At 36.5% G+C, this 21,922-nt stretch overlaps 1 protein-coding gene across 9 annotated transcripts in view; it reads right to left on the reverse strand.

Annotated features, from left to right (window-relative positions):
- Window positions 1-21,922, reverse strand: part of LOC144969605 (uncharacterized) — a 119,209-nt gene that overhangs the window by 76,030 nt on the left and 21,257 nt on the right. For 2 of the 9 annotated variants that reach the window (XM_078908836.1, XM_078908759.1), the window contains exon 2: window positions 6,010-6,027. The exons of the other annotated variants lie outside the window; for them this stretch is intronic. In XM_078908836.1, the coding sequence (XP_078764962.1) occupies window positions 6,010-6,027 (18 nt within the window). The remainder of the gene's footprint in view (window positions 1-6,009; window positions 6,028-21,922) is intronic. 9 annotated transcript variants of the gene reach the window in all.

Consider the following 21,922-nt stretch of genomic DNA (forward strand, 5'->3'; position numbering starts at 1 on the left):
ATTTAATGATAGATTAATATCGGCTCTAGATGCATCCGATTGACCGGATTGTCCCCTTCAATATAATTCTGTCTATCAGGATAATGGTGTCCTGGTAGCTCAAAAGATAACTTGTTACTTAATCGTGTAGTCACAATTTTATATGATCCCATTATCCACACTGTTGTAAATGGATAACTTGATCAGTGTTTAATCTGATGGAAATACTTTGTAGTAAAAAGTTATTCAAGGAGTATGAAAACCTAAATCTTTCGGACCAAGAGGACATTGCTATGTCTCCAAGGCACTTGAAGCATACTTGTTGTCAATAATTGAAGATTGATTTAGTCTTTAGATTCTTGTAAAGGTGGCTGAAATGTTGGCAACTCAATGGAAGTCTAATATCGAATAGGTTTTAGTCTTGGAAGATATTATTATGTCAGGAGGGGCTACAACTATGTCACTCCATAGGACGAGCCGCTACTGATACACCCTATTGATTGATAGGTGAACAACATAATCGTACATAACTTGTCAAACAGTCGACGGCTATTAATAATAACAAATGACACTAATATTTCACGAAAGAGTGAGCAAAATAAATTATGAAGAAAACAAAATGGAAATCGAGGATACACAGAGTGGACGAGAGAATCAACACAATTAAGTGCCCTCCAATGTCCTGTCGGGAATCGGCTTGGTGGGAAGTGGGAAAACTGCACGCAGACGGGATAAAAATCGATATTCAGTGAACTAGACAGTCATAATAAACTACTCCGGCAGGAGTATAGTGTCATGCCGGCTTGCCCCTCTCTCACTCGATCATGATCTCAAATCTCAAAAATAAGCAACAGACTGCGATCGGAATGATAATAATATCATGTTCTCATTCTTAGAGATTAGCTGAAAGTGCACATTTTAGGGAATAGCAGTTCTACACTCAAAATAGAGATTACGTCACCTGGCAATGTATGTACTTTTGGGATTCCGATGATAGTTATGTGTGTACGTGTAGCGGAAGAGTAGCGTCCCTTGATTTGGAATGAGTCAAATGGAAATTTACTTTTATGCACCCATCCGTTTCCTTTTAGCACAATGGCGCCATTTGAGTATGGTGAAAAACTGGAACTCCTTAAAAAATTTAATGTGCGAAATGGCCAAGTAGATAGAGCATTGCACTTACATCCGAAGGTTCGAATTCGAGGCCTGTTGTTAGCATATCATTTATTTTTTGGGGGGTCTTATTCAAGAAATGTAGCCCCTAATGTTTCATCTTTAGCGCTGCACTGAGGCTGACACCTGAGTTATCTCAGTCATTTTTCGATATAGATCCTAATGATAAATTCGATCCTGGGATAAATAAAGGCAATGTACATAATATATATATATATATATATATATATATATATATATATATATATATATATATATATATATATATATATATATATATATATATATATATATATATATATATATATATATCTTTCTTTTCATGATCACTATTATTTTATTTCAAGACCGAAACACCCACTATACAAAATTGTACATGATTTTAGGTAATGCATGACATAAAAGCGATCTCTTTGGTTATAGAAATTAAATTTTTCTTTCAATTCCTTTAATTCATTTCGCGACAGCACACAAAAGTAATCAGAATGATTCGTAGACAATTTATTCCAATCTATAAAGGCTATGTAACATGCTTTTGCCCTTGATCTATTTTCAGTTATAAGAAAGGGGGAAAAAATAAGGGATTTATGCCCCATTAAAAACAAACATACAAACAATTAAAATGGACTCATTTTCTAAAGCCTATGCTTAATATGATAGGTTTTCTATCTTCTAAATACAAAATGGACTTCAAAGAACAGATTCAGCCTTTAAAATGTAAATCCAACATTAAAAAAAGACCATAGTATTATATTTTAAATACGAAATTAAAGAAGGTATTTTGTTGATTCAATATCATGTTCGTGACACGTCTTCAGGTAGATGTCATTTGAAAGAATAGGACAAGTAAGCATTGAGAAGACAGAATGGCATAGACCAGCACCTGTATATATTCAATCATTGTAAATCACTTCACCCCCTCCCATTTACAACACTGGCGATCACAACAGCTGTCAATAAAACCGGTAAAATGCAACACCGGTTTATACACCTTCTTACAACACAGGTGGTTGGTACTTTTTCCATTTCATTCCCGCCTCTCTCTCTCTCTCTCTCTCTCTCTCTCTCTCTCTCTCTCTCTCTCTCTATCTCTATCTATCTATTTATCTCTCTCTCTCTCTCTCTCTCTCTCTCTCTTGTTTTTGTTTTTGTTTTTGTTGTTGTTGTCCTCCCTCTTTCTTTCTAAATGTCTCTTCTTTGCATAAATATTGATGTTGGAACACAACGGTGATTTATAAAAAATTCATTTCATATTACTTGTGAATCTAAAGACAAACTACATTACGTTTAGAATTTCTCTCAACAAATTTCACTTCTTTTGTTTGTCAATCGGCTGCCCAGTGGCTCAATAAATAGAAGGTCAGCCTGTTGCACGTCAGATCCTTGATTTAGGACTTGGTGTGTCTGATTGTTTATTCCTTTCATTGTCCACTGGACTGTAAATGGATATGTAGGTCTAATTCGGAATATATCGGGAAGTACATGGGGTCGATTGTCACAATATCTGTTTAATGTAACCGAAACAAGCTTTGACTTACTGGTTCTCTGATTGCTCGTATAGATTTCTTCTCCCTCATCTTAATTTCTCGATGGTCATTCTCCATATCTATATTACATTTCCATGTGCTCGAGGTCATTGATCACATTGCAGAGTGTGCTCAAAATGACCCACATAGTGAAAAATGTTCACAGTTTGAGAAATATCCAACCTTACAATTGGTCATTTTGCTCAGCATGACTCATGGGTATGTTTACCATTTTCATAAACAAAGCAGCGTGTTTAGATACATTGAGAAATGTCCAATCGTTGTACAGCAATAAATCATATGACCGGTGACTAGGTTGGACGAAAACATGAATATAGGGAATGAGATTAGCCCGCGAGGACGAGAGACGCATGCGCACAACCAACATAACGTTCTCTCTCTAATAACTTTTCCGCCGGTGACGTCACAGACTATGGGTGACGTCCAATCAAGGGACGCTACTCTTCCGCTATAGATCGCTCCCATTGTCACCATTTCACAGTGTTTACTTTTAAAGTTGACCACAGATCTGCGCCGCCCCTGCATAGCAGTAATTAAATCATGCATGATAGATATTACTACAAGGGAAGGCTGACAAGTCTTGACGACTGACTGGTATTTTTAAAAATATAAAAGATTCATAATATCCTTCATCTTTCCATCTTGACGTAAACCACCGTAGACCACTGTGCTCTGTTGTAAATGAACTACCGTTTTGGACAAGCTGGACAACAACGTGTACCTTTTTGCTTAATTAAAAAAACAAAAACAAACCACCTTTGATAACTCGGAGAGATTCAACCTTGAGTTTTCTCCCCCTCCCATCACCTATACGTGCACATATTATTATTTGATAACCGAACGCAATAACGGGCTGATCATAAAATTTTTTGTGATGTGCAACATTTCGCGTTGATTTGAGCGTATTTCAATAACTATGAGACCTACAAATAAGTACACGTTGCTCCTTACCCCCCCCCCCCCCCAAAAAAAACAAAAAACAAAAAAAAAAAAAAAAAAAAAAAACAACAAAAAAAAAAAACAAAACAAACAAACAAACAAAAACAAAAACAAAACAATACAAACAAAACAAAAAACAAAACAAAAAACAAACAAAAAAAGCAACAACAAAAAAACAAACAACAAACATATCTACAAATAAAATAAACCACATCACACATTCAAAGCACATTCTATGACATGCATACATAATGACAATTACAGCACTTTTTGTTCACAGACAATAGCCCTTAATATCGTAGCCCTATCTGCTTTCAACACCAATGATTCACAGAGATGATTCATACGCTACAAGAATAATTCCAGGCAGTGACATCTATAGCATATATATGAAGTCCTAGATTCCAGGGCATGGGCAAACATTAATAGGGATAAGACGTGATATATTATTATATAGTTAGTGCATGGAGTAAGTCTGGGTTGTTTATTGAACGAGACCAACAAGCATAGAATTTTCCATATACCAATAATAAACATTAACTTGCTTACACATGCTTTTTTTTTTTTAAGGGTATGAAGATTTTTAAAATAAGCCTTAAAAATAAAAACGAAAAAGGGTGGATTGTCAATATAAATAAAGCAAAAAAAAAAAAAAAAAGTAAACAAAGAAAAGTTTATAAATTTTTTTTTCAAAGGAAAAATAATAACTCTTTGACAACTAAACGGCTTGTTTTTATTACATTTGTCTCCATTCAAATGACAAGAACAGCGTAACACAACTTCCCTCGTAGCTCGAAGATGCAGGTTCCAATCCCATTCACCCATTCATTTTGTGGCCTGGAGCGAGTCGCATTGCACCCACTGGCTTACGGAACACTGTCGTGTTCTTACTGCGATCCAAACTGGTTCTTACCACCTCTTGGAAATTCAAAGGGTTCAAACACCAACAGTCAAATGAAATATCCAGACGTTCTGTCCTTGGATAAGACGCTTTAATTTAAATAAATTGTCAGTTTGCATAAACCCCCCCCCCTTCTCTCTCTCCTTCTCTCTCTCTTCTCTTCTCTCTCTCTCTCTCTCTCTCTCTCTTCTTCTCTCTTCTCTTCTCATCTATCTCTCTTCTCATCTACTATCTATCTATCTTCCATCCATTATCTATCAATCTTTCATCATCTATCAGTCATCTATCTGTCATCTATATATCTAAATCCATCCATCAACTATCTAATATATCTATCTAATCAATCATCATCATAATCTATCATATCTATACTATCATCTATCTATCTATCTATCTACTACCTATCTATCTATCTATCTATCTATCTATCTATCTATCTATCTATCTATCTATCTATCTATCTATCTATCTATCTATCTATCTATCTATCTATCTATCTATCTATCTATCTATCTATCTATCTATCCACCTATCTATCTACCTATCTATCTACCTATCTATCTCTATCTATCTATCTATCTATCTATCTATCTATCTATCTATCTATCTATCTATCTATCTATCTATTTATCTATCTATCTATCTATCTATCTATCCTCTCCTCTATTTTCTATTTGTCCACGAGTCTGTTGCTTTCCACATAATATTCTGTATTGATTTAACCTCCGCGAGCCCGAAACAAACGGACAAAGATCGATATAATTTATACAACAGGAGTCTAGACAGACCAAATGATAAAATTTTAATAATAATATACTATATATATGAAGAAATAAAATAAGTATAAAGCAATAGTATGTTGGTGGGTATGCAATAAAAAGCCTGACATTTACAAAATGGAAAGCCAAAGTACATTGCCCAAAAATGAACGAATATTATATATATATATATATATATATATTATATATATATATATATATATAATATATATATATATATATATATATATATTATCATAAAGAAATGAGTGGAAAAAAATCGAATTACAATAAATCTGCACATAAGAAGTCAGAGTTTTAAAAAGAAGAAGAGAGATGGGGGATGGGAGCAGACAAAGATTAAACTGAGGCCCTTGTTCGATCTTATTACTTTCTTCTCCACTTCCCCTATCCCCATCTCCCCCCCCCTCCCAAACCACACACACAAACACACACACACACAAACACACACACACACACGCACACACTTCTTTTCCTTCTTGGACTTGCGCCATGTGGACGTGAGATCGCAGTGATAAAACTTATTTGCATGAAGCAGACGTCTTTTGAGCATTGAAAGAAACTAAAGCGTTGCTTTTGAGCGCCGTATGCAAAGCTAGAAGATACAGATCATAATATGCTATGCTACAGAAAAAATAATTTTAAAAAGTATGAGAAAGCTTATCAATCACAGCATGAATAAATACATCACCTCAGTTGGTTCGGACGCCTATGGAGAAGTAAACAACAAAATAATATACTGCCAATGGGGATGATCTATTTTACTTTTCCATGTGCTCGAGGTCATTGGTCACATTGGAATACGTGCCCAAAGTGACCCACATAGTGAAACATGTTTACAGTTTGAAAAATATCCAATGTTACAATAATTGGTCATTTTATTCAGCACGACTCATGGGTATGTTTACAACTTTCATAAACAAAGCAGCGTGTTTACATTAGTTGAGAAATTAATGTCCAATCGTTGGACAACAACAAATCATGTGATCGATGACTAGGTTGGACGAAAACATGAATAAATATCGCTCCCATCCTGCCGTTGTTTTTAAAAAACACAGTATATGCAATGTTAACCAAATAGCACATACTGTGTTCTTCAATAAAACGACTGCATAGGAGCATAGGGACAGGCGACCTAAAGTATTAATGCTGAACGAGTCGCCTACCATGAGCTTTTGAGCTTTATATAGCGCAATATCCACTTAATGTTCTCAAAGTGCTTTACAAGGGGTCCCTGGTCAACAGCAACATTTAACATGTAGGACGGGACATTCCGCCTGTTAGGCGATATTACAATCTTTCGGACAAAGACAACGCTGTTAACGGCCAGGTACTCAGTTTACACCTGAGTACGGTGAGATAATGTGAGCAAAGAGTCTTTTCCAAGGACCCAACGATGCGCCGAGCGCGAGGCTCGAACTCAGGACCTTCCGATCCGAAAGCGAGTGCCATACCACTAGACCACATAGCCGCACATGGCGGAACATAAGCATACGCAGATCTAATTTGATTATGAATTTACTTTTATTTATTCATTTATTCAGTGTTCTCCATTTTTTTGTTGTTGTTGTTCTTGTTCTTGGAATCCCAAAGATCTGAAAATTTGCATGTAAAATAGATAGTACTAAAAATAACTCTAGCTTAATAGCGCATCACCAACTGAATGTGCTCAAAGCACTTTGCACACGGTACAAAAACTGACAACAATAATTAATTAACATTTAGGATAAGACATGGCACGACACGTAAGACGCTGCTACATTTTTGTTACCGTCCAGGTACCCATTTACACTTGAGTGCTATTCATCGATATCTTATTTCGATAATACTTCTTTTTCTTTTGGGGGGGGGGGGGGCTTTCTTCCTTTTTTGTTTTTGTTTTGTTTTCTCACTTTTGGTGAATTATTTTCACATACCGGTGATAGACAGTATGGAGCTGAGACTGAAATTTAAGAGAAGGAGGAAGGGGTGTAAATAAAGTTGGGGGGGGGGGGGGGGCAAAAATTCTGAAGAAAATAGATCGGGGGGGGGGGGGGGCAAAAATTCTGAAGAAAATAGATCGGGGGGAAGGGGCTATTTGATACAATAGAGTACCCTGACAAAAGAAAAGGCGTATTGAAAATTTTGGACAAAAGCTCGTCGTTCAAATATCGATCGATGAAAATGACCACAAAATGACCCTCAGCTTGTCAAAAACTCTCAAACCTGGGACTTCTCGAAGTCCCAGGTTTGAGAGTTTTTGACAAGATGAGAGTCATTTTAATCAATCCATTTGAAGGACGAGTTTTTCTGGCCAAAATATTAGATACGTCTTTTTCCAGAGTACGGCAGAGGATATGCAAAAAGATCATGGAGACAAATTAAATGTAGATCAAGTACTGAACTATAATTTCCGTGCCTTTATAATATTTAAAAGCATACAAACAAACAAACAAAATAAATAAATAAACAAATAAATTAAGATAACATATTTTTTTTAATGAGATGACAATAATATAAAACTGTATTGCTGTTTTGATTTTGACATATTATCTAGGTAGTAAATGTAATAAAAATGTGGTCTGTGACACGATAAATCAATTAAGTGCATCTAATTTTCGCTAAGTTATAATAATAATAATATATTCTGTTACGACTTCATAATTTTTAAAAAGCATATTATAGCTTATAGGGCCTACTTGTCAAAACATAACCCAAAAAAATGAATAAGAGAGAGAAAAGGGTAACAAAGACAATCAAACAATACAAACAACAAGAAATAACCATCCCCCCCCCCCCCCCCCCCCCCCAACCACCAACCTTCACCCTTAAAAAAGCCAAACCGCTGATACATTTAACTAAAACCGTTACTTCCGACTGATGTTTCAGATAACAATGACATTTTCATTAAAGTGCTATTAAAGACAGGGTTGTGGAACGAGATGAAATGTGAGAGTGAGAACGAAGACCGTTACTGAACCTTTGCATTGAGAGATGGGGATTAAATATGAAATAGAGATTTTTTAAAAAGACAGAAGTACCAGTTCTAAAACCTAGTCCACTCCGTGTGTGACCTTTAATGGAATAAATTAGTTAAGGCATGTAAACTGCGCGACAGCGTATAGATCACAATTTGACCTTTTATAAAATATGCTTAAAATCCAAAATGGCAGGAACCTGACGTTCTGTCGTTAACTAGCGAAACATCGATTTTTCAGTTTGGCTAGAAACTTTCCTACATACACTGAAATAACCGTTAACATGTCCAAAAACAAACAAACAAAAAAAAAACAACAACCAAAAAAACAAAAAAAAAACAAAAAAAAAACAAAAAACAAACAAAAACCAAATAAAAAAAAAAAATCAATTATACCTGAGTCTTCAATTCAAAGAATTTTTGACAAATTGGGGGGTTATTTCAGTCCACGTATTTCAACGATAATATTTGAAGCAAAAATTTGTCTGAACATAATTTTAAAAAGTCATTTGATAAGTGAGCGACAGACTGATACCCAATTTTGGAAATAAAATTCATGAGTATTGATGGAGCCATCTCGAATTTTAAAAAATAAGAACAAGAAATTATGGATTAAAGGGATGGGGGAGGGGTGGGTTGGGGAAATCATCTATGCAACCAACTCACCCAGACAACAAATTCGATTGATTTTCAGTTTCTCGCTGTAGCTAATTGATTACAAATTATAAACACTTTTAGCAGTACTACACATCTGGATGCCTTCCATCGCACACAGCTAAGAAGGGTACTGGACATCAAATACCCAAAAAAGATCTCAGATGAATCACTCTATAAGATCACAAAAGAAAGACCAATCTCCCTTGACATTTTACAACAACGATGGCAACTTTTCGGTCACATACTACGCAGGGACAAAAACATACCAGCTAACCAAGCCATGTCGGGATACTTCCAAAAACACGGGAACCTTTTCAGAGGAAGACCGATCACAACACTCCCTGTGATCCTAAACAAAAACCTCACAACACTTGGACAAAGCATTAGTCTCATAACGGCAGGGGACCTTGAAAATCTGAGAACCCTAGCAGAGGACCGGCAATATTGGAGACACCTCACACAGGAAATACTGGAAACAGCCAAGGCGACCCGATCTTTCGGTCGAGACGCGAAAGGCATCTAAGTCAAGTAAGTCAACACTGCTGACTCCTATGCACTGACTCAACACCCGTTTTATCGTATGTATCCTATGGTATCTTTTAAGAGCTAACATAATAGGTTCTAAAAGCCTTTAAATGTTCTGTGTAACTTTCAAGCACAGATACAATTTATCAAAATTATAAAAACAATGTTAAATGTTAATTGAGAATATCGAGTATTAAACAAAAAAAACATTGAGCTTTATATAGCGCAATATCCACTATATGTGCTCAAAGCGCTTAACAAGGGGTCCCTGGTCAACAGCAACATTTAACAAGTAGGACGGGACATGGCGCCTGTTAGGCGATATTACAATTTTTCGGACAAAGACAACGTTGTTACGGGCCAGGTACTCATTTTACACCGGAGTACGGTGAGAGAATGTGAGTAAAGAGCCTTTTCCAAGGACTCAACTATGCGCCGAGCGCGAGGCTCGAACCCAGGACCTTCCGATCCGAAAGCGAGTGTCATACCACTAGACCACATAGCCGCAGAGTATTAAATATCTAATACACGAATAAATGTCATTGTCAATATCAATACGTGCTCTACTCTAGTTTTCAGCACCGTCGATATTTGTAACTCTCTTCATGCCTCTTCAAGAACTGCGAGAAATGTCAACGCTTATAAGAACTGTGTTGATAAGGAATTAGATCACCATCAGTTTGAATTCGATGGGTAATTTATATTTGTTTTATAATTGATTTCCTGTACTATATATCTTACTAATAAAGCATATCGGTTTTTTTTATCACTGTGATAGAGCACCAAAGGCCACACTGTAATTTGTATAATTTAGCTCAGATTTGATATTGTATTGTATTGTATATTTTATCATAGTCATATTGTCATAGTCAATCCTTTTGCCAGAAAACGTTAACTCCAGATGCCTATAAATTAACATAGGCCCAAACTCGTAAAAAAAAAAAAAAATCATAAAACCGGGGGGGGGGGGGGGGGGGGGGGGGGGGGGGGGGCTAGTAAGGAGTCTCAGATTTGAAACTTTTTGACAGTTGGAGACCATCTTAATCTATTCTGACGTACTTTGAAAAAGTAAATAAAATTAAAACAACAACAACAACAAAAAAAAAAAAAGAAAAACAAAAGCAAAACAGTGGACAACAATAACCCCCCAAAAAACCCACAAAACAAAAACAAAAAAACCAAAACACAAAATAGTAAAGTCCAGATTAACTACAGTTGGAGACCAATCTAACTAAACAAAAAAAATAACCACCCAAAAAAAAAAAAACACAAAACAAAAACAAAATAAACCCAAACAACAACAAAAAAACACAACCCCCCAAAAAAAAAACAAAAACAAAAAAAAACAAAAAAAAACAAACAAAACAAAACAAAAACAAATAAAAAACAAACAAAACAATAACTAGTGCTTTCATATAGATAGTCGAAACACCTAATTCATTGTGATTTCCCACTCTATATAACATTTACTGTGAATTGACTGGAGTGGAAAAGTCGTCTGAAACCACCTTCTACTTAGATCTACTTCTATCTGAATTCCGTCTAACATGATTGACACTATTACACTCATGTCTGACACACTCGATTCTAATCTTCTCCCCAATCGATGTGAACGTTCAGAGTTCTTTGTGTTTCCATAATGCTTTAATAACAATACGACAAAAGAATCATAACGTGGTTGAATTGGAGCAACAGATGCGATGATTTCAACTCTATGCACGTCAATAAATTATATTTAGAAAAATAACATGGCTGCGATGGTCTAAAAGATAAACATTATTCTATTCGATATTAAAATCCTTTGTGTTTCTTGGCATATCGATATTGACTACAAAATGAACTCGATTCACTCTGGCCTTGACTCAACCCGTGTAACATTTTTAAAAATCGATATTAGATTCCTTTTCTTGGCATATCGATATTGTCTACAAATTGAACTAAATCGAACTCCACTCACTCTGGCCTTGAACCGAGCCGTTTCTGTGTTACATTCATCAAATATTATTTGAATGAACACCTTGTCAAATAAACCATCTGAGTTGCTATCGTGTTAATTGGAGTTGGTTCAGTTTATATTCATAAAGATTTAATAAGATGCAGCTGGAGTTAAGATAAAAGAATTCTCTTTTATATCATGATTACGTATGTATTTTTAAAATAAATAAATAAATAAATAAATAAATAAATAAATAAATAAATAAATAACAAAAAAAAGTTAAAAGCAAACAGAACCCCCCCCCCCAAAAAAAAAAACAAACAAAAAAAAACCCCCAAAAAAACCCCCAAAACATACACAAATTTTAAATATTTTGGCCAGAGAAATCGTCCTTCTAAAAATGAATTGATTAAATGGCACTCATCTTGTCGAAACCTCCAGAACCTGAGACTTCAAGATATCGGTCGATCAAAATGGCATTTCAATCGATCGATATTTGAAGGACGAGTTTTCTGGCCAAAATGGTTGTGTGTATTTTGTTTCAGAGGACGCCAGAGTCCATCTGCTGTTGTTCTGGAGTCACGTGATATTTTTGTTGTGCCTCCAGGGGCTGTGCGCAGGGTGAATTCAATCTTGATATATTGGCAATAAATGTCAGCGTACACAATGGTCTGAACATATTTATTATTAACACAGAGTCACTCATAGTAAAGTCATAACAAAACTTTTAGATCTGAAGGAGAGTACCTTGTATAATACTAGCGTCCTGTCCAAAGAGTTGCAAATAATTGTTTCTCAATGCACACGGCGGGATAAACTCGGTCTCCATGCCCCTTACGGCTCTGGAGGACTAAAATATATTATTATAACTAGACCTAGATACCTGATTGCTTGGCCAAAACGGTCACGTAGACTTCGATGAAAAACAATAAGATATTATTATTATATTTAGGTTAGAGTAAACTCGAACTTGACCTGTAAAGGGTAAACTAGCGAACCACTTCATTTCTGCTCTCTCTCTCTCTCTCTCTCTCTCTCTCTCTCTCTCTCTCTCTCTCTCTCTCTCTTCCCCCCCCCCCCACCTCTCACTCTCCCTCCCCCCTCTCTCTCCCTCTCTCTCTCTCCCTCTCCTCTCTCTCTCTCTCTCTCTCTCCCCCACCTCTCTCTCTCCCTCTCCTCTCTCTCTCTCTCCCTCTCTCTCCCCCCATCTCTCTCTCTCTCTCCCTCTCTCTCTCTCTCTCGCGCGCTTGACAAGTCTTAAGAAAAGAAGACATCATTTATTGACAGTCGTGAGTGTAAAGTAGTACATTTAAGTACACAGGAAGCTTCTCGTACTACGACTTGACACTTCACATCGATTGACAACACTGTGTAATTCCGTACTGAACATCAAGAAAGTTATTTCAAGACTGTGAACAGTGTCGTGTTGGTCACTCCCATGTCCTTTTGTACATCTTGTGGTATAGCACTCGCCTTGTGACTTGCAGGTCCCTGGATCGAGTCCAGCTGCTGTGTGCGGGCGCAAAATTGAGTTCTTAGAAAAAAAAACCCTTTCTCTCACTGCACTCTGTGTTTAATGAGTATCTTTCCGGAAATGGCGTTGTCTCTGTTGAGACCAAAATTGTAAAAGCGTTTTACAAGCGTCAAGTCTCATCTTTCTTGTTAAGTGTTGCTGTTGGCTTGTGATATGTAATAATAGTAAATAATGCTCATAATATATTTTTAAAAGTAGTCCTTAAGGGGCGTTAGGCCAATGGAGCCGAAGTTTATAGCGTGAAACAGACAATACCAATAGCTTGTTACATTTTGGATAGGACATTAGTCTATCGCAAAGTGCTTTCCGCCAGTTTTAAGAGATCCAGCTACCCAATCGATGTTGAGTGAGCAGGAGGGGTAAAATAAAAACTCGACTTCACCGGAATCGATCTCGGTCCCTTTGCGTGACAAGCGGATGCTCTACAAAAGAACTATCAGGGCCCCCAATCTATATACAAGCTCGCTATTTATTCTATATAAAATCATCGTTTATTACACAAGTAGCCAACTAATGATATGATTTATTCTTCCATAGTGCACACATAACATTATTGCCGATCACCTACTTCAGCGCAAAGAGAGAGGCTGAACACTCGAAGAAACAGTTGCGACTCCCAAAAAAAAAAACAAAAAAAAAAAAAAAACCCAACAAAATTACACAGAAGTGGACTGCGCTATGCGTTTCGCTAAAAAAACTGATAACATCCGCCAGCCGGACATAACGTACCAACACACATAACTATGTGTAACCTTTCACGTTTAAAGTTTGATTAATACAATTTAGTGAGAACTGCTCATTAAAAGGGCTGGCTCAAAACTATAACAAAGAGCTGAGTTACGTCAATGTCGTTACTTCTAGCCGGTCAAAATCCATTTCATTAAAAGTATTTCGTTTTCGTAGAAATGGAAATTGAAGAAAATATTTCTTTTAAAATAGATATCTAGTCGTGAATCTCAACGGTTGATGTTTTCAAAAGTTAAATCTTTTGTGATCGTTTTGACTAAAAAATTGTCGAAGACCATAATGTTATCTATCTGAACGGCTCAGTGCATTGGCAAAGGTAAGGCTTAACTCACTCAATCAAGTCACCTCGCCCTAGCTCAGTTTGCGGCGCTGCACTGCGGCTGACGCCTGGGTTATTCCAGTCTTCCCTTGGAATAGACCCTAGAGACAAATTTCCCCTATGGGATGAATAAAGGGAAATTTTTTTTTTAAATTTTTGTTTATATTATTTATTAAAATCAGCATGTACGAGTACATAGATAGTTTTATTCAACTACCATTAACGTGTAAACATTAAAAATGTTAGCTTTGATACTACGCCTATAATTTGTCTCAGAAAAAATGTAATAAATTAATTATAGGCATGGGGTGAAAGTAACCTGGGTAAACTACGGATATAGTCGGTGTTAGGCTTGAGTGATTTAAACGACAAGGACAGCATAGATTGTATCTCTACAAACTCCATTTTTCTCGCTAATCTGTATTGGGGCGTAGAGCTGTGAGCTATTGACTCAGTGCGTTTACCACTACAGTACTACTGTATGAAAAACCGTTTTACCACTTCAAAACACAATACCGAAAAAAAAATCGACATAGGACAGGCAAGCACGTAATGTGTGTTTGGGGAGGAAATTGGTGAAATGCCATGGAAAAATATTTATCTAGCTTTGGGTCTCTGCTCCCAAACAAGGGTTTGTGGGGGGAATTAAAGCTTTCGGTTTGGCGCGTTAAGCACGTCAGAATAGTGTTGTGTTGGATCATCGACCTGGTGTGCCCTTGGTTTGAACTGGTTTGATGTAGGTAGTATATGAATATATGGTTATGGTGGTGGGGACACACCAGATAGATTAGATAATATAACAGGTTGTAACACTGGTCAATGAATTAGTGCAATTTTGACATTCAAGCATGCTCAATGGACCAGTAGATAGAGGCATGATTCATAGCTTTGTTATCATTATTGATTGATTGCTGTTTTTGTTGTTGATTCAGCGAGTTTCTTACTACTGTATGAAAAACCGTTTTATCTCTTCAAAATACAATACAAAAAAAAAACAAAAACAAATCGACACTCGCGTATTGTTCGTCCTGAGGGAATGAATATCTGACTAAATTTTACTTTAGGGTCTATCTTGATTAAACACCAAAATAATCTAGGCGTCAGCCGCAGTTCAAAGGCGCCAAGTGAGCAATACGGGCTGTTTCTAGCTCAAGAAAATTTAAAAAATAAATAAACCAAGATGCTGAAAAGGGGGCTCGAAGAAGGGTCCACAGGGTGGCAGTGAATTGCTTTATCCACGCGTCTATCTCTTTCTTGTGGAAGTGTAAGTTTAAAAAATGATTTTAAAAATGTATGAAACAGGTCAAGACAAAGTAGAAAGAAAAGATCATCCTGCCTCGAATAGGGCTCGAACCTGATAATTTCTGATTATAAGAACGACGTGCTACCATTACACCATAGAGGTTACCCGATAGTTAGAACGACTTAACACGCATCTGCTGTAACTCTGAAGAAAAAAAAACCGTATTAAAATGTTTGGCCAGAAAACTCGTCCTTCAAATATCGATTGATTCAAATGTAATTTTAATCGATGGACATAATATTTTGACAGACGAGTTGTTTTCTTGTTCGTTTGGGTTTTTTTTTTTGGGGGGGGGGGGGGGGGGGGGGCAAAATTGTAAATATATTTTCTCGGAGTACGGCCGTTATCATATTCATGAGCTTTTGAGCTCTTTTTCTATAAAGCGCAATATCCACTAAACGTGCTCAAAGCGCTTTACCAAGGGGTCCCTTACCAACAGCAACACTTAACATGTAGGACGGGACATGGCAACTGTAAGGCGATATTACATTTTTTTTTCGGACAGAGACAACGCTGTTAACGGTCAGGTACTCATTTTACACATGAGTACGATGAGAGAATGTGAGTAGGACTCAACTATGCGTCGAGCGATGCTCGAACCCAGGACCTTCCGATCCGAAAACGAGTGTCGTACCGCAAGATCACATAGCCGCTCTTCATAAGAGTACGCGTTTCCCCTGTGAACCATCGCCTGTATCACAATAAACAAACACTGAACATGAAAAGATGAGGTCGAAGACATTTGACCAGTTTCCTGTTATACTCCGGAAAAAAACAAACTCGTATTTAAAAATGTGGCCAAAAAAACTCGTCCTCCAAATATCGACTGATTTACAATGACGCTCATCTTGGAAAAATGATACAACCTCTCAAACCTGGGACTTCCGTGAAGTATCAAAGTGACAAATAAGAGAAAAGGCACTCGTGTAAGCTAAAATCTGAAATAAAGTGTGTATGAGTCAATGCTCTCTGCTTAGTCTGTCACTGTTAAATACTCACATTTCTAGAGTTTCAATCAACCAGCCCAACTTCTCCTTCTTTATATATTTTCATTAATATTCTGCTGCTCGCCCTCGTTAAGAATGTTCTTCTTCTTCTTCTTCATCATCATCATCATCATCATCATCATCATCATCATCATCATCCTCCTCCTCATCGTCATCATTATCATCACCGCCATCATCAACACACCACTACCACCATTTCAAAAGCAAGTATTTCTACTGCACCACCACACGATCTTCCTATTCCCTTTATCCCACTCCACCTTCACCTCCTCCCCCTCCCTCTCATCATCATCATTGCCAGGAATAAAAAAATCGTTGTCGCCGTCATCATCTTATGGTCATCTTTCTTTGTTATCATCAGCCTCAGTGCTATTATATGAGAAACAACAGCAACAGCACAAAACTATAGTAACTGCAGCATCGGTAATAGTATCATGGAAAGCGGCAGCAGTATTAATAGGAGTAGTAGTAGCAGCAGCAGCAGCAGCTGTGAGAAACACCACGTCTGAATAACGTAGAAATAATGGCCCATAGGAAGACGGGAACAAAGACAGAAATAACGTATGACAGAAAGATAAAGGAAGGACAGGATGGTGCAGGATGAGTAAGAGTGGGCGGGTAGGTGTTAGAAAGGGGGAGAGGGATGTGCATCACACGCACGGGGCATTCCATATTCAATTCAACTCACAGTCACAGGCAATTATTTGGAGAAAATGATAAAGACTACTTGGTATTCTCATGTGTCAAAGGAAAGGACCATAATTAATTGGTACAGAAAGACTGAAGATCTACGAGACAGATCAGCTGGCAGTTCTTGTGGTGTCACAGTGTCATGGTCGTTATCTATGCACCGCACCCCACGCCCACTTACATTGCACAGGTACTCCATTACATGTTGTTATCATGTTACACACCCACTAACTACCCACGGATATTATAATATAAACAAGCCACAAACATGACACGACATAATAATAATAATAATAATAATAATAATAATAATAATAATAATAATAATAATAATAATAATAATAATAATAACAATAATAATAATAATAATAATAATAATAATAATAATAATAATAATAATAATAATAATAATAATAATAATAATAATAATAATAATAATAATAATAATAATAATAATATAAGTACAGTATTTGTGGGTAGAGTCACTTTACATTTTAACATGAACACATGTGATCACACACACAAATAACTCTATTCACTCCAATGGTATGCGGGGTCTTGTGTCTCCAATAAACCGGATGCAACGCAAGTAGCCGTGACTCACCCACATCGCATACAAACACACACATACACACACACACACACACACACACACACACACACACGCACACAAGAGAGCCAAAACCATGCTCCTCTAATTTTGTCTCAATAGAAAGAGGTTGACAGCCCGGGGCCGGCTCTCCGACCTACGAGGGTTTTCTTTATTTTCAAATTTTGTAACTTTTTTATAATATGGTGAACACTCCTTGCATTGCTAAAATGTGCAAGTACTAACCACTTGCCCACAGTATTGCTGTATGTTATGTGTGTGTGTGCGCGCGCGCGCGTGTGTGTGTGTGTGTGTGGGTTTGTGCGCGTGTGTGTGGGTTTGTGTGTGTGTGCGCGTGTGTGTGTGGGTTTGTGTGTGTGTGTGTGGGTTTGTGCGCGTGTGTGTGGGTTTGTGTGTGTGTGTGCGCGCGTGTGTGTGTGGGTTTGTGTGTGTGTGTGTGTGTGTGGGGGGGGGGGGGGGTTGTTTGAGGCTTGTATAATAAATCTGACTTACAACTTATTACCTACTTTTATAATGACCGAACCATTTGATTCCAATAACCGAATCAAAGACCACATCGGTTACTGAGACGGTGTCTATTTGATTTCTTGTTTTCAATTATCATGTTAATGTACTAATAATGATATTACGAATGATAATATTGTGAATAAACGGTTGTGATGTTGACGATGTTGCCGCTGCTGTTGATTATGATGATGATGATGATGATGATGATGATGATGATGATGGATCATGATAATAAGGATGACAAAACCGCCGGTGTTGTTAAGAAAATTTAATGTCAATAGTTGTTGCATACGCCATTAAATACCAGAACATCGAAAACCGCCACTCTTAAAAAAGAGCAATCATAGAATAAAAATAAATTAAAAAATAAATAAATCAATAAATCAATAAATAAACAATTAACATAAACATAAACTTAAAGAATAACAAGAAACACAAAAACCCGCCAAGAACAAAAACGATAACAAAACGTAAAGCAAAAAAAGAAAAAAAAAAGAAGAAGAAAAGAATAATAAACCAACCAAACAAAACCGAGAAAAAAAAAGACAGACAAGAAAAAAAACAAAACACACCCACACAACAAGAAAAAACCCCCAAAACAAAACAAAAAACAAAACAAAACCGGAAAAAAAATCATTGAGTCGATTACCACGTCCTATTACGTCGCAAATAACTTTTGTAAAGTTCCAAGGAAGGCAAACTCATATAATAATCATAAGACAAAAAAAAAAAAACAGTGCTTCTATTCAATTCTTGACCAGTTTGATTCAAGCGGTAAACTTTGCTGATTAGGTATAAAATTAAGGCCCTAAGCTTTAAGCGGCTGTCCCAACAAAAAGGTATGCGATATACAACAACAACAGATATCGTCACACAATTATTATTTACCTCAATGAATCTTTGTTAATGTTTGGCCCATGTGTTTACAATATTTCAATAACAAACATTTGCCCCCTGTTCACATACGTTGTCTATGATTACTGTTTAAATTGTTGACAAAAGATTGTGCCCTAATAAATGATCAAGATTTCAGTTTATATTTATTGAAGCTTTCCTAATTTACACATACATTTCACATAATTATGTTACCGTAAACGATTTTTACATAAATAAAATCAGAACTTGTTGTTTACATACGTTTCAATGTTGAATATATTTACTTATTTATAGCCACAACATAATATGTGAATTATGGGGTTAATCTGTCTTCGTTATGGATGTGAATAAATACAATTTCTTACATTGCCAAAAGGTCAAGGTCAAGTAGCCAGCCCTGCATATAACGTGTAGGTGTGACCACAATTATCAGGATTTCGATATTAAAGAAACAAACCTCATTTAATTTCTTCTAAACGGGGGATTATCAGTTTTTTTTACTATCAAGCTTTAAAAGTTAAGCTTGAAATTCAATATCCCGATATATTATTACCGTTTTGAGACGATTCCCCCCCCCCCCTCTCTCTCTCTCTCTCTCTCTTCCACTCTCTCTCTCTCTCTCTCTCTCTCTCTCTCTCTCTCCCTCCCTCTTTCTCTATATCTTCCACTCTCTCTCTCCCCCTTTCTCTATATCTTCCACCCCCCCCCTCTCTCTCTCTCTCTCTCTCTCTCTCTCTCTCTCTCTCTCTCTCCTCTTTATCTCTATCTTCCACCCCCCCCCTCTCTCTCTCTCTCTCTCTCTCTCACACACACACACACACACACACACACACACACACACACACACACACGTAAAGCAAAGGTACGGTATAGATATTTATAATCTTTGATGTTTCATTATAGAACCACAAACCGAAAAGCCAGTCAATGTTATACTTAGTAACTGACACCATTCATACGTCTGTGGTTTGCGATAAGACAGTCAAAGTCACAGAGATCACGGAAGTGTGGAGGACCATCCTAATTTGACACTATCAGTTACAGGTTTACTATTACGTTACTAACAGGCCCAGTGGATTAAAAAAAAGATCACTGTTAATCACTGTTCTCATAATATTATTATTAAGAATTGAGCTTTTATATAGCGCAATATCCACTAAATGTGCTCAAAGCGCTTTACAAGGGGTCCCTGGTCAACAGCAACATTTAACATGTAGGACGGGACATGCCGCCTGTTAGGCGATATTACAATTTTTCGGACAAAGACAACGCTGTTAATGGCCAGGTACTCATTTTACACCTGAGTACGGTGAGAGAATGATAGTAAAGAGTCTTTTCCAAGGACTCAACTATGCGCCGAGCGAGGCTCGAACCCAGGACCTTCCGATCCGAAAGCGAGTGTCATACCACAAGACCACATAGCCGCACATTAGGCAATCAGTGACGGTTGATGCAGTGTTGTCTGGGACAGTACAATTTTCAATCCCAAGGAAGTTCTAATTAACTAGTACCCTGGCCCAATATCCTTAAGGGATTGCTCCTCCTTATTCTAGTATGATAATACAGAGATATAATATACGTTCTATTTGATACTTTTTCTCATTTTTTAAAAATAGGGCCATGAAAGAACAATAACATTTTATGTACAGAAAATGAATGGTAAACAAATAACACAAAATAACAAAACAAAAAGAAAAATCGTAATAAATTTATAATAGAAAGCAACAAACAAAGAGCGGAGAGAGAGAGAGAGAGAGAGAGAGAGAGAGAGAGAGAGAGAGAGAGAGAGAGAGAGAGTGAGGGAGATGATGACGTCGATAGGTTATTATTTGCCAGCCATGTGAATATCTCACATGAATGAAGTCCTTTTTTGGTACGGTTTTCAATATCAGGCTAGTTTCGTTGTAAAGGTAATTAATATTTAATCACATCCGTTATAGTGAGAGTAGCTAGTAATTCTAACTTATAGCAGAGATGAATTATTAGTTTCTCGGCTAATAGAAATAAAAGGATGTACCTATGTGTAGTATCAATTATTTACTGCCAGCATTGCCAGCATATAAGATAACATAGTTTGATATGTGGATAGGGGTAATTTATAACCACAACGACTGTATCAATTTATAATGAATAAGAGACAGAATATCGTGTTAGAATCACATATTAACTCACTCAATCCTAGAGATTTTTGCTACATTTCAAAATTGGAAACAATTTATTAAAAATGAGCATATGCATAGATATTTTTATTCAACTACCATTAACATGTAAAAACTAAAAACATTAGCTTTGATCACAATACTACGTCTATAATTTGTCTCAGAAAAATGTAATAAATAGGCATGGGGTAAAAGTAACCCTAGTAAACTACGGACATAGTCGGTGTTAGGGTTGAGTGAGTTAACAAGGTTGGAGGTAGGACTTTATCATCAAATACAATTTAGTGAAGATATGAACACGTGTGTACGAAATAGTGCCAGACAAAACAAGAAAGAAAAATATAAGAAAAAAATATCCCAACAAATCAGTCTTCGTCGACTGGGGATCGAACCTTAGGCCTCCTGATTACCGATCAGACGTCCTCTCATTATTAATGGAGGTCTTAATGAAGATAATAAATAATGCAGTGGGAATTAAAAAGTAATATGTTCATAATATTACGGTAACACAAGGGCAAAATCAATACATTTGAAAACCCCTAATTCACACATAATATTCAATTCTCCTAATGCTCTTAATATTATTGTGTCACAAACCACATTTCTACAGTTTTACAAATAAATGTCCATTATAATTGAAATGGCGAAAAAAAAAATGGATTGATTTACGAAATTATCAATATTATAAAAATGTACACACAAATAAACCAAAAAAAAAAGATTTACAAAAAAAAAAAAAAAGAAAAAAAAGAAAAAAACAAACCGCCCAAACCCCCCC

Source organism: Berghia stephanieae, chromosome 1 (assembly GCF_034508935.2).
Source record: "Berghia stephanieae isolate SIO BIC M18660-M18661 chromosome 1, UCSD_Bste_1.3, whole genome shotgun sequence".
Taxonomy (NCBI): Eukaryota; Metazoa; Mollusca; class Gastropoda; order Nudibranchia; family Aeolidiidae; genus Berghia; species Berghia stephanieae.